Below are 15,676 nucleotides of genomic sequence, written 5' to 3' on the forward strand. Positions count from 1 at the left end.
TCACATGGATCGCAGTGGCGAGATCAGGGCGAGAGAGGCATAGCTGTGTTCTGCAGAGTGGAGGAGCACTTTTAGCTTCGTCCCAACACTTGAGTCCTTCCGGCAATAAATTGTGTGTTGCGTGCAGTTTTCTGCAGAATAAATTCCAACATAAAAGAATCTGCATTACCTTATGTTAAAGGAAATACTGTTTCGGCAAGGTGATTCAGACATGTAGAGGTTACATGTATTTAAGCCAGCAGAAAGGATGCTGTAATTCAAACACTATTATAAAGGCTTGTTTCCCCTCTGCTAGGCTTAGGCCAGCTCAGTGAGAGTGAGTTTTGTTCTGGCATAGCTTTACACCAGCTTAATTTACATTTGTTTTCCTTCATGCCAGCTTCTTTCGTATAGAATTGTTCCCCTGACTTGTTATCAGATGACTTGTTTATTTATCTTATCTTACCTTACCCCTTCAAAAAGCAAGCACAGTTTTTGTTTTAAAAAACAGTGTGTTACAAATAGTTAAATATTCCATTAAATTAAGACTAAAGGGGGCATCGACCTCAAGACCATTGCAGTGCTGTGGCTGATGGACATATTACAATCAGTATCAGCAAGTGTGTGTTTTTATTTCCACACGCCTGAGGGAAATAAACCTTAATAGGGTGCTTTTTGTAGGACTGTCGTTTTCAACCACAAAGAAATCAAGGTGAAAACCTACAAAAAGAAAATACAGTCCAAACAAGAATGCCACCTCCTTTTTTTACCATCCTTTTGTTTTTTCTAATATGCAAGTAGCAAGGGACTAATAAAATACTTGGAACTCCCCAAAACAGAATGTAAAAGATACTAGTGTAGTAGTTCAAATGTTGCCTTCTTTTTTTGCAATGCTGTTTCTTCTGCTAAAGAAATGGCTGCATGCTTCATCTCTGTAATAACTTGATGTGCCCCAGGGTGAAGCAGGAGATATCATAAAGTTCCTGAATACAAAAAGAAATCAATTTGAACGACCAAGCTGAAGGCAAGGAGAAAGGTTTTTGAGCTTTCCACTTGTTAAAAGCCCTTACAATCCCTAGCATCATCTATAGTGAAATAATTGTTATGAAAGTCTAATAAAGTAACTTCTCATTAATATTAATTTGAAATTGGAAAATATTGAGAGTTTTTATTACAGTGCTAATCGTAAAAATGCCTAACATTCCACATACAGAATGTTTTAACAAATGAAGTAACAAAAGAAATGCTTTAAGTGCTTTCACAGGAAACAATGGTACCCAGTTAAATCCTAATGGAGAATTAAAAGTAGAAGCTATTTTTACAATCAGTATTTAATATAAACTGACAATAGTTGAATATCTTTTAGGAGATAAATCTTACTAAATAATAATATTTAACCCACTGGAGATGCTCACATTCTGTGCTACTTGATGTTTGCATACTTCATACATTTTTTAATGTCCTAAGATGTATCTATGAACCAGTTCATATTGATGGGAAGCATATAGCAAATTCAATATGCTTGGTAGCCAACTGTGAAGTGAAGTGGGCATTTAATCACTCTATTCCTTACCCAAAATGGTTTGGAACTCAAGATTCAGAGATTGTAAATGTTACCTCACCAGCAGAATCAACTTGCAGAATTCACCCATGCAGGGAAATGTGGGATGCATTTACAAATTTGTACATATCAGCCATCTTGATATTTATAACCTACAATACTTTGAACCCATTGCTTGAAACCAATTTCTGATTACATTAAGATTGTAATTATGCATGGCATTTGAATAAGTGATAGGATTAGGTCCAATTGTCAGGCACAGATAGACACTGTCTACTGAAATTCCTGTAGACCTTTCACCATATGAGTTGCAAGAGTAAACTGAAGTGGGGATTCTGAGTTTTAAAAGCCTTTACCTAGAATTTGGAGCTACATACTAAGCTCTCACACCTCGCTGAGATACCCCTGCTTGGTGAGCCAGCATTGCATGTTGGATAATCTGGTTCTGATGGAGCCTTGCTGTAATAGATAGTAGGGGAGGAGGGACTTGATTAAACAGTGAACTAATAGGGCTGGTTGGGACTTAAGGTGTAGTACATAATAACCAGTTTTAAAAGCACTTGAATGGCCGAAAGGAACCTAGTGAAGATACCTTTGTGAATTCAGTGTTTCTGGCATGACAGTGTTAGGATCGTCCTACTCTCCTGTAGGACTCTGGGAGAGGCACATGCCCGAATGGCATGTTCTCTCCCTCCTGGTCGATCGTTCAGGAGCTTCAAAAGCTTTCTTCTGCCTGAACATCACAGCGACTGATACCATGAAGCATCAGCGCACTTAGGGATCCGCAGAGTATTTGCAGTTTGCGTAACAGAACTCAGTAGCACAGCATTTTGGCTAATCTACTTTTATTCACATATAATACACTCGGAGCATTCTGCTTTAGCTCCTTCCTCTTTCACATTAGACAGCAAAGAGAGAAAGAACAAAGGACAACAGTCCCACTTCACAGAACACAGTAACATAAACATCCTGTCTCTGTCACTTCCCACACTGTGGAATGAAAACATACACCGTCATGTGATAGACAACAGTCTCATGACTGCAAACACGGAGCAGGAACCTCAAGAGACAGACCCCTCTCCCCCCTTGCTAAAGAGGTTGATTTTGGGAAGTTCATGATGAATGAATAATTCTGCTGATGTTGAATATGGGCTGGATTGCTAAATATGTTCTTTCATGAGATATACCTTCCCTTTCGTTGTGCAGGTATGACCCCAAAACTGATACTTGGACAATGGTAGCTCCACTGAGTATGCCCCGTGATGCTGTTGGAGTGTGTATCCTCGGTGATAAATTGTATGCAGTAGGTGGATATGACGGGCAGACATACCTGAACACCATGGAGTCATACGACCCCCAAACTAATGAATGGACACAGGTAGTCGTGTGGTTTTATGTTTTGCACAGTTTTCACAGAAGGCTTGTTGGAACTAGTGGGCAGCGAGGATCCCCGCAGCTATGCAATTATAACTGCTGTTTAGCTTTCTCTACTGTAAGAGTTCTCCGAAGAGAGAGAAACCAAGAAAAAGTTATATAAAATGGCAGTATCTTGTTATCCATATAACCTTATTTGTCAGATCTCTCATTGGAATCCTTATTTCCTTTTTTAGCTTTCATTTTTTACAATACTTCAGCTTTAAAATACATCAGGGTTTGTTACAAGTCTCTGGTGTTTGTATTTGTGACGAGGGTGTTTCCCCCCTCCCCCAGTTTTATGTTTTGTGTACAAAAGATAACGTTCGTTTAAAAAGTACTTTCTATTAGCTACAACTTATAGTTTGCGGTTACTATTTTCCAAAGCTGTTGTTGCATTGAACCAGTATTTCAGTTTTATACCATGATCCAATCCATGTTTACTTGGAAGGAAGCCCCGTTGATTAGAGTGGGACACCTTCCAAGTAAGTATGTTTTGCAGTTCTTGCCCTCCAAACATCCCAGCAAAGAAGGGCATAATTTCTTCCAGGAAATTCAGTCTCGCAGACAGCAGACTGTCTGAAGCACCCCACTGAGCTTATGCTTGGCTTAATTGGCATTTGAAGCAATGTCTCCCAAGGTAGTTGTGGCATACATTTTGAAGCCAAGAGCCAGTGGCCTCCAAGCAAAGTACAATAGGAATTGGAAACAAGGGGGTGCCCTTGTTGTTTCTGTTGTGTGCATTGCTGCATCAGGCAACAAAGCCCATGAGTAAGGATGCAGACTTTCAACAAAAAGTCAAAATAATATCCATTTGGTCTGTATCATCCTTAGAGACTTACTATTCAGCTTGAATTCACAGGAAGAGAAATATGTTCCTATGGGAAGTGTTAGGACATTTTTCTATATGGCAACTATGAATTCTAACAGATTAAAAATTGCTAGACATTTGTGGCAAATTCAAAAGTGCCAGCTTTTCTGTTCCTACGTGTCCCAAACCTTTATTAGAAACTTTATGAGTGTAGGATTATTTGGTAATTACTATTTTCATTTCAATACTATTTTATGTATGCTTGCAGGATGGTATTTAATGCCAGTTCTGCTCAGAGTAGACCCATTGAATTTAATAGACATGATTAAGGGAGCAATCCCATACACAAGAAACTGACATAAATTAAACCAGCATAAAATTGCACTAGATCCAAACCATATTCAGCAGCATGGCTGCCGCTCTCTGCCTGAGCCTGGCAGATGGAACAGAAGACTTTAAAATAGTGTTTTGTGCTGGGTCACCAAGTCATGTGACCAAGCTGAATGACCTTTGGATCCAGCCTGTTGGATCCTGGAAAATCTGCCCCTCTCTAGTCCCACTCCCACCAGGCCTCTTTTCCAGGGATTATGCCAGTTTAAGATCCACTGGACTTGGCTCAGCTGACTGGGTCCTGGCTGAGCCAGGATGGAGGAGACACCTCTGTCTGTGCTGAGGCTAAGGGAGTTAAAGGTAGCTCACTTAAAAGGCTTGAATTAGAAGACTGGAGTTTATTAATTATATTGCTAACACATAATCTGTCCCATCAACTTGCCTGTCCATTTGTCCATGCCGCAAGCTTTTAATGTGAGAAGGGGAATCTGGTAAAACAGGGGTTAGGAACCTTTGGCCCTCCGGATATTGCTGAACTGAAACTCGCATCATCCTTTGCCATTGACCATATTTGCTGGGGCTGATGGCAGCTGTAGTTCAGCAGCATCTGGAAGGGCAAAGTCTCCCCACCACTGTGCTAAAAAGTCTGCCTCTCCTCCATATGTAAATGCTACAAATCTGGAGCTTACATATTGTGATTTAGGATCATAGCACGTGGATGACAGTTTCTACTGAATATAAGAAGGGTGTGCCTCCGAGCTATTCTGCCTTGCAAGAAAGGCAAGAGCACGTGGCCCATTTATTAAAGTGCTGTTTTGCATTTCTTGAAATCAAACCTCTTGCAGATAAATTATATAGCAGGAAGGAAAGTAATTCTGACCTGGAAAGTCAATGATTTAGCTTTTGGCTTTATATTTCATCATTCACTCTATTCCCAAAATCATAGGAACAATTTCAGTAAGTATAAATGTCACAAGAATAGAAATGTGATACATGATATGCAATGAATGTAAACCAATATATTTCACTATGCTCTAGAGAAAAAAGTGGCAGTTCCAGAGTTCCACATACAGTGGTACCTTGGGTTACAGACGCTTCGGGTTACAGACTCTGCTAACCCAGAAATAGTACCTCAGGTTAAGAACTTTGCTTCAGGATGAGAACAGAAATAATAATAATAATAATAATAATAATAATAATAATAATAATAATAATAATAATAATAATTTATTATTTATACCCCGCCCATCTGGCTGAGTTTCCCCAGCCACTCTGGGCGGCTCCCAATCAGTGTTAAAAACAGTACAGCGTTACATATTAAAAACTTCCCTGAACAAGGCTGCCTTAAGATGTCTTCTGAATATCAGGTAATTATTTATCTCTTTGACATCTAATGGGAGGGCGTTCCACAGGGCGGGCGCCACTACCGAGAAGGCCCTCTGTCTGGTTCCCTGTAGCCTCACTTCTCGCAATGAGGGAACCGCCAGAAGGCCCTCGGCGCTGGATCTCAGTGTCCGGGCTGAATGATGGGGGTGGAGACGCTCCTTCAGGTATACAGGACCGAGGCCGTGGCAGCAGCGGAATCCCGTTAGCTAAAGTGGTACCTTAGGTTAAGAACAGTTAAGAATGGATCTTCAGAATGAATTAAGTTCTTAACCCGAGGTACCACTGTAGTTGAAATTACTACTGCTTGCTGTAGTTTTCAGACTCCACATTGCAAAGTACACTTTTTACTTGTGTCTTCATTTTATTTGTCAATTTGTTTTTAACGTGCCTAACTGTAGAGAACATTAAAACGTTGCTTATAAATTTAATGAAAACACATACAAATAAAACTTATTTCTTTTTATATATTTTTCAAGAAGCCAGCAAAAGAATTCTCTTGATCTGAATTGAAGTCAGTTCCCCCCTCTTGCAATTCTCTTTGCATCCCATCCCATCCCTTAAGCAAAACAGTTCCAAATTTTCAGGAGATCTTCCCAGAAGACTTCAATGGAGGGAGAATCAACCTTTCCCTATACCCTGTTACAATACAGAGAAACATGATCAGCAGAGTCTGTATCGCTAGAGCTACTCACAAACACACGTTCATTAACCAGGGTCTTGTTAAATCATCTGCTTACCAGTGCAGAAGGCAGCACATTAAAACAAGCAAGCCTGAATGCTGTGGAATACTTGGAGACAGTTAATGTATACATGTATGAAGCTGTAACAGTTCCATAATTTAAAAGGTTATTAATGAGTAACGGAGAACAGGATTTGTTAGCTGCAGTTTGCAGATACTGTAGATCTTTATGTCCCTCATAGCAGTTGTGGAGGCGAGGCAGTAGGCCAGGGTCTTCAACTCCAGCTCATAACTCCACCACTAATGCAATGCTTCCATGCATAACTAGAAGGATGCAGCAATATTAGGTTTCCTGTATAATGTGTTGCTGAATTAGCAGTTGCTTGTTTTGACACCTCAGAAGTACATGCCATAAAACTGCAGCCTTTCACTCCCAAATGTAAACTCTGAAGCTGATATTTGTTTCTTCTCTGCAGATGGCATCTCTGAACATCGGAAGAGCTGGGGCCTGTGTTGTAGTCATAAAGCAGCCATGATTTTTGTCAGCGGTGGATTTTATTGACTTCTAGGTGGATTTTTCTGTCAGAGAAACAAGAAACAAAACTTTGTTGAGCATAAGGATCAATAGATACACTCGGCACTCTGTTGACCACAACTTGAAGAAGTTTAAAATGGGGAGGAAAAATAATGAGGATTCGATGCCTTTTCCAGTCATTACACACTGCTCAGTGGCTGAACAAGGAAAAATCGACCAGCTGTTGTAAGAGCCCCTCTATGAACACAAAAGGGGCAAATTCAGATACTCCTCTACAGGCTGTGTAATGCAGACGTAGCAAACTAGCCATGCCCAAGACCAACTCTTCAAAAGGACTGGAGCAGCTTAATGAATGGTTTTCATAGCACTAGACATTTTAACTCTGAAACCGTCATAGCACACTGTCACTTTTTAAACCATAGTTTTATTAAAAGAAAATGTAGGTAACTGATTTATTTTTCTGTCTCTCGTTCTCTCTCAAGGCCTTATCTTGAAATGGTTTACGCTCTCTGCCATGTACTCAGACAATAGACAGGGGAGAATAATGTTTCCTCCTAAAGTAATGAATGAAGGTTGGAAAGGTTTAGCTTCTTTCTTCATCAGAAATGATTCAACACTAACAACACATTGATTGTTTCTCTGATAACGGACTGTCCCTCCCACTAGAATTATGCATCATCTCTGAGATTGCACTGATGCTATGTTCTGTGTTTGGGAAACATCTCGACAGTGAGGGAAGACTGAGCCTTTTGACCCAATGGGACTTTGCTACAAAAAAAAGGAGATCCAAAGGAACACTTTCACAAATCTACCTTAACTTCTTATGAAAGCATGTGAATTCTTGTCTCTTTCAATGCTTTTACACGTTTCCTGCATGTGAGAAGCTTGTGGAAGACAGGCAAACGGCAGCTCATCACATCATGTAAAGATAACATGCAGCAATTCTAAGGCAATTCCATTGGGGCCTAGAAGTGCAGTAAGAGAGACAAAAATGTTATAATGCTTATATGTGTTTCTTGATCCCATCATTGTTCTAATCAAACTCGGTTTAATTTTAATTACCGTAAAGATCACCCATTTATTGTTGTAAGTTACTGAAACTAAGGGATGAACTGGTCATTACGTGGCAGAAGACTAACAATCTTCTGACATGTTTTAAAAATTTGAAATCGTCCAAAGGAAGCTGCCAGTTTGAGTGGAAATATAGCAGGGAAGGAACTGCTTAACCTTTTTCAGCTAGACATTTTTCCTGTTAAAATTCCTACTGCCAGGTTGCCTTTCCAACCAGAGTAAATATATATATATATATTATTCCATAAGAAAAAGAGCAGCAGGGAGGAGATTTTGAGTAGCAAAATAGCCAGGAGAGAAAGGTTTATGTAGCCCATTCCTCACTTCAAACTGGGAGAGATTTCCTCAATTCTTTTCCTTTTCTTAAAAAAAACAAAACAAAACCCACAGACACAACCACATTGGAAGACTGCTACATAAGTCTGCTATGTAATACCTAGTTTGTCCCTAAGGGATAATGCATCAGTGTGTACAAAGACAAAAACATTGCAAATCAGGTTGTTTTGGCATAATGTGTCTCAATAGCAGAGCACCTGCTTTGCATGTATGAAACCCCCGCAAAAGATGTCCAAACTACATGGATCACCTTGCCTTTGCAAAGTTCTGCCTTGTCTACGAATGAGCTGCATAAGTCATATTGTTGTGGTTACTAAATGCCCTCAGACTTTACATGAACGTCACTGTTGGCTGTATTATGTCATAAGCATGATTGAACTCGTATCAAGGCACCAAAATGAGTCTGGTTTCAATAGTAGGTGTAGGAGAGTCTAATTACATGAAATGACCTCAACTGTAGCAGGGATAAAGCTTTGTGTGGAGCTCTGATGGGTGCTGCTCCTTGAGCAAGTTTGGGAATAGGGGTGGGGGAAATGTGAGGTTTTCCCATTCAGACCCATTTGCTAGCTAAATAAAATATCTGTGTCCCAATGACTGGCTGTTCAAGCTTTTTCATTTTCCAGACATCTGCCAGTAGTAGACTGAATGTGGGATAGCATGGTGCTTAATTCTGTATTTTTTTCATAATCTGAATTCTATATAATAATGAGATTGAAATAAGTGTGTAGGGATCCCTTGAAAATAGAAGGCTAGAGGGTTAGATGTGCATTGGCCCTACTTGTGTAAAAAAGAGGTGACTCCCTCCCAACAGAAAATGTCACATAACCACATCTGTTAACTATATTTTCCAATCAGAGTTGGATTCCGTGCACATAAATCAATTAATGTGTTGCCATGTCTACTTAGCCCGTGTTTGAAAGATGAAAATTCCAGATAGATAACTAAGAGACAGGATCAGGAAACTATTTTCCCCAGGGCTTACCCATAGTGCATATGATACTTTCCATGCTACTTTGCTCATAAACATCAGAACTCGGTGAGACTTTTTCTGCCCCCCCCCCAAAAAAAAAGTACTTTTGCTTGAGCAAAGCAACATGGAGCTTGGGGAAATAAAACCTCCTGTAATTGTGAAGTTTGCAGAATCTCTGCCTCCATCACTTGAGAAATCTCAGTTATAAGCTGGATTCTAATCACCACCCTTTGCGATAGCCCTCTATGTTTGTGTTGCCATGGTTACCAATACACTTGCTTCTGATTCCAGAACTTTGTATATACTCACATTCTCATCTGACTTCATTCTTGCAACTGTCTTTTCTGGGCTTGGGAGCAATTATTGACGCTGACAACCTGTAGCGAGGAAGTACTGGACATCTAGAGCAATATTTCGGGATGATCCCTCCTGGTTGTTGTAGGTGTTCCTACCCCACGCCCCTCAAAAGATAGCAGTGTATCCCAAAAACTCTGAGCTTCTGTTAGATTATCAGTGATGGAAAACACAATAAACAGCAAAATCAACCAATCTGTGAATTGCTGAACATTTCCTGTGGAAAGAAGGAACAGAATATTGAGTCCCAACATCACAATAATACCATCATTATTCTAACAGAATCTCTCAGGTAAAACACAAAGCCTAACTCGTAGACAAAAGCTAAAAGAATGTGATACAACAGAGAATCATGGCCAGCACCTACGGTGGATTTAATCAGAGCTACAGAAGAAAAGAGACAGAGGAAAAAATCCTGAGGTTTTGAATAATCTATCTGATCTCTGTGTGTAATGCAGTGATAGAAACGGGTCAGAAGCTTGAAGAAAGTTGCTAGAGACCTACAATCTGAACTTGCAAATCTTGAAAACGCGATTGCCACCTGAACCTGGTGTTTCATGGGATTCTTGAGTCAGTGGAAGAAGATCCTATGCTGCGTTTCTCAATACCATGGCTCTTCGTTGTATTTCCGCCTTATTTCTGAAGTCAACTTTGCATGGACACATAGGGCATTTGCACCAAAAGTTTTCAGCAAGAGCCAAACCAAAACACATGATAGACCGTTACTTTCTTTGCACAAAAGGAAGCAAATTACGGTACCTTCAAAAACCAGTCCAGTCAGTATTTTTCAAGACTTTTCTCCAGAAACTTTAAGATGCTGTGGAAATCTAAACACAAATACAGAAAGCCTTTGTAAAATTAATATTGTCTGTAGAGGTGGGCTCCCATTTAGTCTGATGGTAACTTATAAAGGTCAAGAGTGGATTGCCGCATAGTTTAGCTGCTGTCATGCATTCATGCCAACTGTCCACGTCTGCGCTTTGCATTAGCGTTACTGTAGTGAAACGTAAGCAATTTCAGTTGGTTATTGAAGAAGAGATTAGAAAATTATCTCAAATCACAGCTGTGCTAGCTCATTAAATAACAACCACTTCTGCATGCCCAGCGCATTAAAACATGGGACTCACAGGGGTGGTCAAGAGAGCGCATTAAATGAACTAGAGATGGTAGTAAAATAATGGTACAGAGCACATTAACTTACAGAACAATCCTAACTATGGGAAACTGGTGTAACTTACACAAGCATAAGTTACCTCTAGTCCAAATTCTGTTCAGGACCCTCTGGGAGGGGGCTTCTGCTGCTGAGCTGACAAGTAAGTACAGGCCTGCATTTTGAGGTTTTTGCTCTATGCCACATGACTGGAAAGTATTCAGAATAGGTGTAAGTCTTGCCTTGGTCCAACGTGCCTAAGAATACTTCTTTTTGGCGATTTATGCCGGGTGGCCAGAAAAATCCAAGATCTGTTGAATCTAAACTCTCTCGTTGCAACTGATTTTGAGTTTGGACTGTGGTGTTAAGGAACATGGCCACTGAAGCTATGGCTGGTATCTCTTTCATAGTAATATTTCTAAAACTAGCTTAGCAGCCACCTGCGGCAGAATACAGACTCCCTCCAAACACACACCTCTATTTGGCTTAGCTTTTGGAAAGCTGCTCTGTTTGAAAACTTTCGGAACACAAAATACCAATGAAGTACAAATTAATAACACCCCCTCCCACAATCACATTTAAAAGGCCATAGAAGGTTACTCAGCCCAAGGCTGGGTTATAAAGAAATGTTTTTGCCTGGTGCCTAAAGGTATGTAATGAAAGTGCCTAGCAAGTTTCCCTGGGGACAGAATTCCACAAATGGGGAGTCACTTTACGGATGTTGCAAATGTGAATGGCCCTATTGTGTTCCTCAAGAGTAGGATTGGGGCAAGCAACATCCTGCCCACCCCAACGCTCAAAGCACCCCTTCACATCTCTGTTGGTGGAGATTGACACAAATAGATTTTTTTTCCCCGTCAGGGATGCTGGGACATGGAGTGCCAGTCCCCTTTCCTGCCTGTGAAAAGGATGGTTCAAGATTCTACTGCTGCTTCTACTTTCTGTCCTGCAAAAGGTTTATGAGGTTTGGGTGGGAAATAGAAGGGGGGCAGAGGAGGAAGTGGAAACTTACGGATAGAACATCTTCAAACACCTGAACCAAGTACTGGGAAACGTTTGACTCTTTTGAGGCGAGCACCACTGCAGGAGGGTGAAAAACCTGTTTAGTTGTTATGGTAAAAGGTAAAGGGACCCCTGACCATTAGGTCCAGTTGTGGCCGACTCTGGGGTTGCGGTGCTCATCTCGCTTTATTGGCTGAGGGAGCCGGCGTACAGCTTTCGGGTCATGTGGCCAGAATGACTAAGCCGCTTCTGGCGAAACAGAGCAGTGCACGGAAACACTGTTTACCTTCCTGCCAGAGTGGTAGCTATTTATCTACTTGCACTTTGATGTGCTTTCGAACTGCTAGGTTGGCAGGAGCTGGGACTGAGCAATGGGAGCTCACCCCGTCGTGGGGATTCGAACCGCCGACCTTTTGATCGGCAAGTCCTAGGCTCTGTGGTTTAACCCACAGCGCCACCCGTGTCGCCCATTTTATGGAGTAGCCTCCAAGTCTGGACCTAGAGGATGCACATATGCCTCCCCCCCCCCCCCCGCTTCAGCTCTTAAGATGAATGGGACTGTGACTGATTCGGCAATAAAAGAACATTGAAGGGAGAGTGGAATGAGTATTGGGGTCAAAAAAGTAACTTTGCTAAGCCTAGCACTTTCTTCTCGTGACGCTAGGAATCATTTGTTAAAATTAGGTTTCTCTAAAGTTGCATCTGAAATCAATGTTGCGATGTACATTAGCACCGTCAGCATGCTTTGTCCCACCAGACAAGTGTAGTCTCTCAGCAGAAGTTAGCGTGGGGATCTACTGCCTAATGATAATCTGGTGCAGCCTAAATTTTGGCACCGCTTTGAAGCAAAGAGACTTCGACTTTAATTTGAAGTGCCAGATGACCAGTCATATTTGCAGGGCCCTCTGAATTTTGTATGATTTCTACATTTAAGGAACCAAAAATGTGGCGAAGTAGAAACACAATTGGAAATTCAACAGAAAACGTGTTGGTAATGCAGACCACGTCTTTGTGAAAAATACGCCCCAGGCATCCTTACAAATTTGTTTAAGAGAGGTGGCAAGAAGAACAGCGAGTGCTTCGTCTATTTTAAGCACTCGACAAATAATAATAATTATGATAATCATTGTCATTATGGCTTCTACGAGAGGCCTTGGTGTTAAAATAGAACCATGTTCTTTTGGTGGCAGTGCAACTTCTTCCATCTAGTGACAATAAGCTCTTGTCCACTGCTAGATGCTGGCACTTTTCTCACGCCCAAACAAAATGTTTATTACTGCAGCTTCATTTTCTAGAACGCTATTCTGTTCCTCAGCTGTGGGGAATTACAACAAATAATTGTCAGCAAGGGTTTTGATAGAATAGCTGGGAGGGGAAAGAAACAAATAAAAAAAACATTTTATTAATATCCCTGTTTCATTTTATTAATATCCCTGATTTATCTCCTTTCAGATCAGGCTAAGTACATCACTTATAAAACTGTACTTTATGTATTATGTGCCCAGTAGTTCCGAGGAAAATATATATGTACAATTAATGTCTATCCTTTGGTGTGATGAGCATCTGTTTCCAGGGTCTGGGAGTGCAAAGCAGTTCTGTATATAGAATCAGATCTTGTTAAATCATTTATGGTACTGCATGTTTTCGATTGAAAAATATATATGTTGGATGAATGAAAATGTGTTATTTAGGTTTCTTGGTCACATTTCTACCTGTGACAGTAAACGTTTAAAGTCTTGGTGATAAGTCTTGAACAAATACTCTGAATGGACAGAGAATGATCTGGGATAAAGCCACAACTTTGATTTCAGATGTAGGAAGAGTTTGGCTACATCATTGAGTAAAATATCCATTTACTCCTGCTGGAGGCCTGAAACTTTGTACAGGGTCGTGCCAAGAATTGTGGCCTCTGGTGGAAGCTCTATGGCCTGTCTGCTCTCCTCTTACATCTACAACCCTCTAATGGGAAATGTTCCCATTCACCCAAGACCCTGATGACTAGGATAAAATAATAATAATAATAATAATAATAATAATAATAATAATAATAATAATAATAATAATAATTTATTTATACCCCCATCCTCCCCAGCCAAGACTGGTAGCTAACACTAAATAGAAATACAGTAAAATCATTATTTTTAAAAGTTGATTAAATATAAGTTGAAATACAGTTTAAAATGCAGCCTCATTTTAGTGGTAGCCTAAATATCAAAGCCATAAGGGGAGAAAACGTCAAATATTCCCTGGGGCCAACTATCCATGCTGGTCCTACATGGGCCAGCAAAAAGAGCCGAGGGAAAATTTATATACAAATCCCACATAAGGGGTTCCATCAATTAAAAAAAATGAAAGCGGGGGTTAGACTGAGTCCAGCCCAAAGGTCAGGCAGAACAGCTCCGTCTTGCAGGCCCTGCGGAAAGATGTCAAATCCCTCAGGGCCCTGATCTCCTGTGGTAAGGCATTCCACCAGGCCGGGGCCAGAGCTGAAAAGGCCCTGGCCCTGGCTGAGGCCAATCTAAGCTCCTTGGGGCTCCTTGTAAATGGCCATTGTGCTGAAAGAATCATACAGAATGCAACTGAAAGACATTTGTCTATTTAAGGCTTACAACCCACAAGACTCATAGGATATAGGATGATGCGTTAAGGGCATTTTACAATTCCTGGTTTCCTTGGGATCATAATAAATTGTGAGGCAGAGGTGTCCAGGGGCCAGAAGGAAGGCCAGTTTACATTGGTAGATAACAAGTTATGCAGGACTGATCTGTTTGGTGCTTTAGAATCTGCCTCATGCCTTGTTTTATTGAGGTTCGGTGTACCCTCATACATCCTTCTTCATAAAGAGACTATTTTGATGCTTCCAATAGCACAAGAATATATTACCACTTTACAAACATAATTAGGATATAAATTTATGTATGTTTGCTCTTCTTCCATTTATATGTTATGTGTTTTGCATTGCAAACACTTATTATTTTCATATATATATATATATATATATATATATATATATATTCATTCCAGAATGAAAATGAGGTTATGTAGCATTGTTTCACATAAACAACAAGCGATGTAACTGAACTAGAAAGAAAGAAAGCTTTTTTAAAAAGGCCAGTATCCAAATCCATGAATAAGATACTATATAAATATTGCTTCTTCCTTTCCTTGAAAAAACCCCAAACAACTCCTACCTGTTTTGAAGGGAAGCTGGTTATGCAGAACCTCACATGAGTATATCAAAATTTCTCATCTTGGACATTTGGTCCTCACCTTGCAGAAGGCAATACAGTGGTACCTCAGGTTACAATACACTTCAGGTTACATACGCTTCAGGTTACAGACTCCGCTAACCCAGAAATAGTGCCTCAGGTTAAGAACTTTGCTTCAGGATGAGAGCAGAAATCGTGCAGCGGTGGCGCAGCAGCAGCAGCAGGAGGCCCCATTAGCTTCAGGTTAAGAACAGTTTCAGGTTAAAAACAGACCTCCAGAACAAATTAAGTTCTTAACCCAAGGTACCACTGTAGCTCTGAATAATCTCTTCCCCACTTGACAAAGCCAAAGATGGTTCTGTGGAGTAAAGCAAAGAGATGAGGAGGAGGAATAAGCAGGGAGGCCTGCAGAAGTCTTAAGCAACAGTCAAGCCTGGACAGAAGCTGTAATCCCAGAGGGTGGCAATAGGAAGGCCATGCTATATTTTTCATAGGACAGAAAGAATTGCTGCAGAAGGTCTGCAGAGACACCTTTTTGAATTAAATATTCACTAGCACAATACACTTATTATCTTTTCTGTAATAGCATATGCAGTGCTAGGAAATAGTAGAAAAGTCCATACTTAACCAGAGTGACAAATTACGCAGATTATGAATACTGTATTGGCCCGAATATAAGCCACACTTTCCCCCCCAAAAAGTGTGGCTTATATTCGCGACCTTACAAAAATGGGCTTTTATGATATCACTGCTGAAACGGCTGCCCAAGGTCCATGGCCCTGCCTTGCCTTCCAAGGCCACAATGGAGAGTGCCCTCCCCCCCGCCCGCCCAGGATGCCACCACAAGGGCCATCAGGGATGCAGGACATTGGCGCCCATCCCGACTGCGG

General features: G+C 40.7%; 1 protein-coding gene across 4 annotated transcripts in view; it reads left to right on the top strand.

Annotated features, from left to right (window-relative positions):
- The window catches only part of KLHL1 (kelch like family member 1), a 127,678-nt gene extending 120,533 nt beyond the window's left edge, over positions 1-7,145 (top strand). For 2 of the 4 annotated variants that reach the window (XM_028728394.2, XM_028728392.2), the window contains exons 10-11: positions 2,747-2,921; positions 6,636-7,145. In XM_028728394.2, the coding sequence (XP_028584227.2) occupies positions 2,747-2,921; positions 6,636-6,695 (235 nt within the window). In that variant the 3' untranslated portion in view covers positions 6,696-7,145. The remainder of the gene's footprint in view (positions 1-2,746; positions 2,922-6,635) is intronic. The other 2 variants (XM_028728393.2, XM_028728395.2) reach the window with 1 other exon arrangement.
- The last annotated feature ends 8,531 nt before the right edge of the window (positions 7,146-15,676 follow it).

The sequence above is a fragment of the Podarcis muralis genome, chromosome 4, assembly GCF_964188315.1.
Source record: "Podarcis muralis chromosome 4, rPodMur119.hap1.1, whole genome shotgun sequence".
Lineage (NCBI taxonomy): Eukaryota > Metazoa > Chordata > Lepidosauria > Squamata > Lacertidae > Podarcis > Podarcis muralis.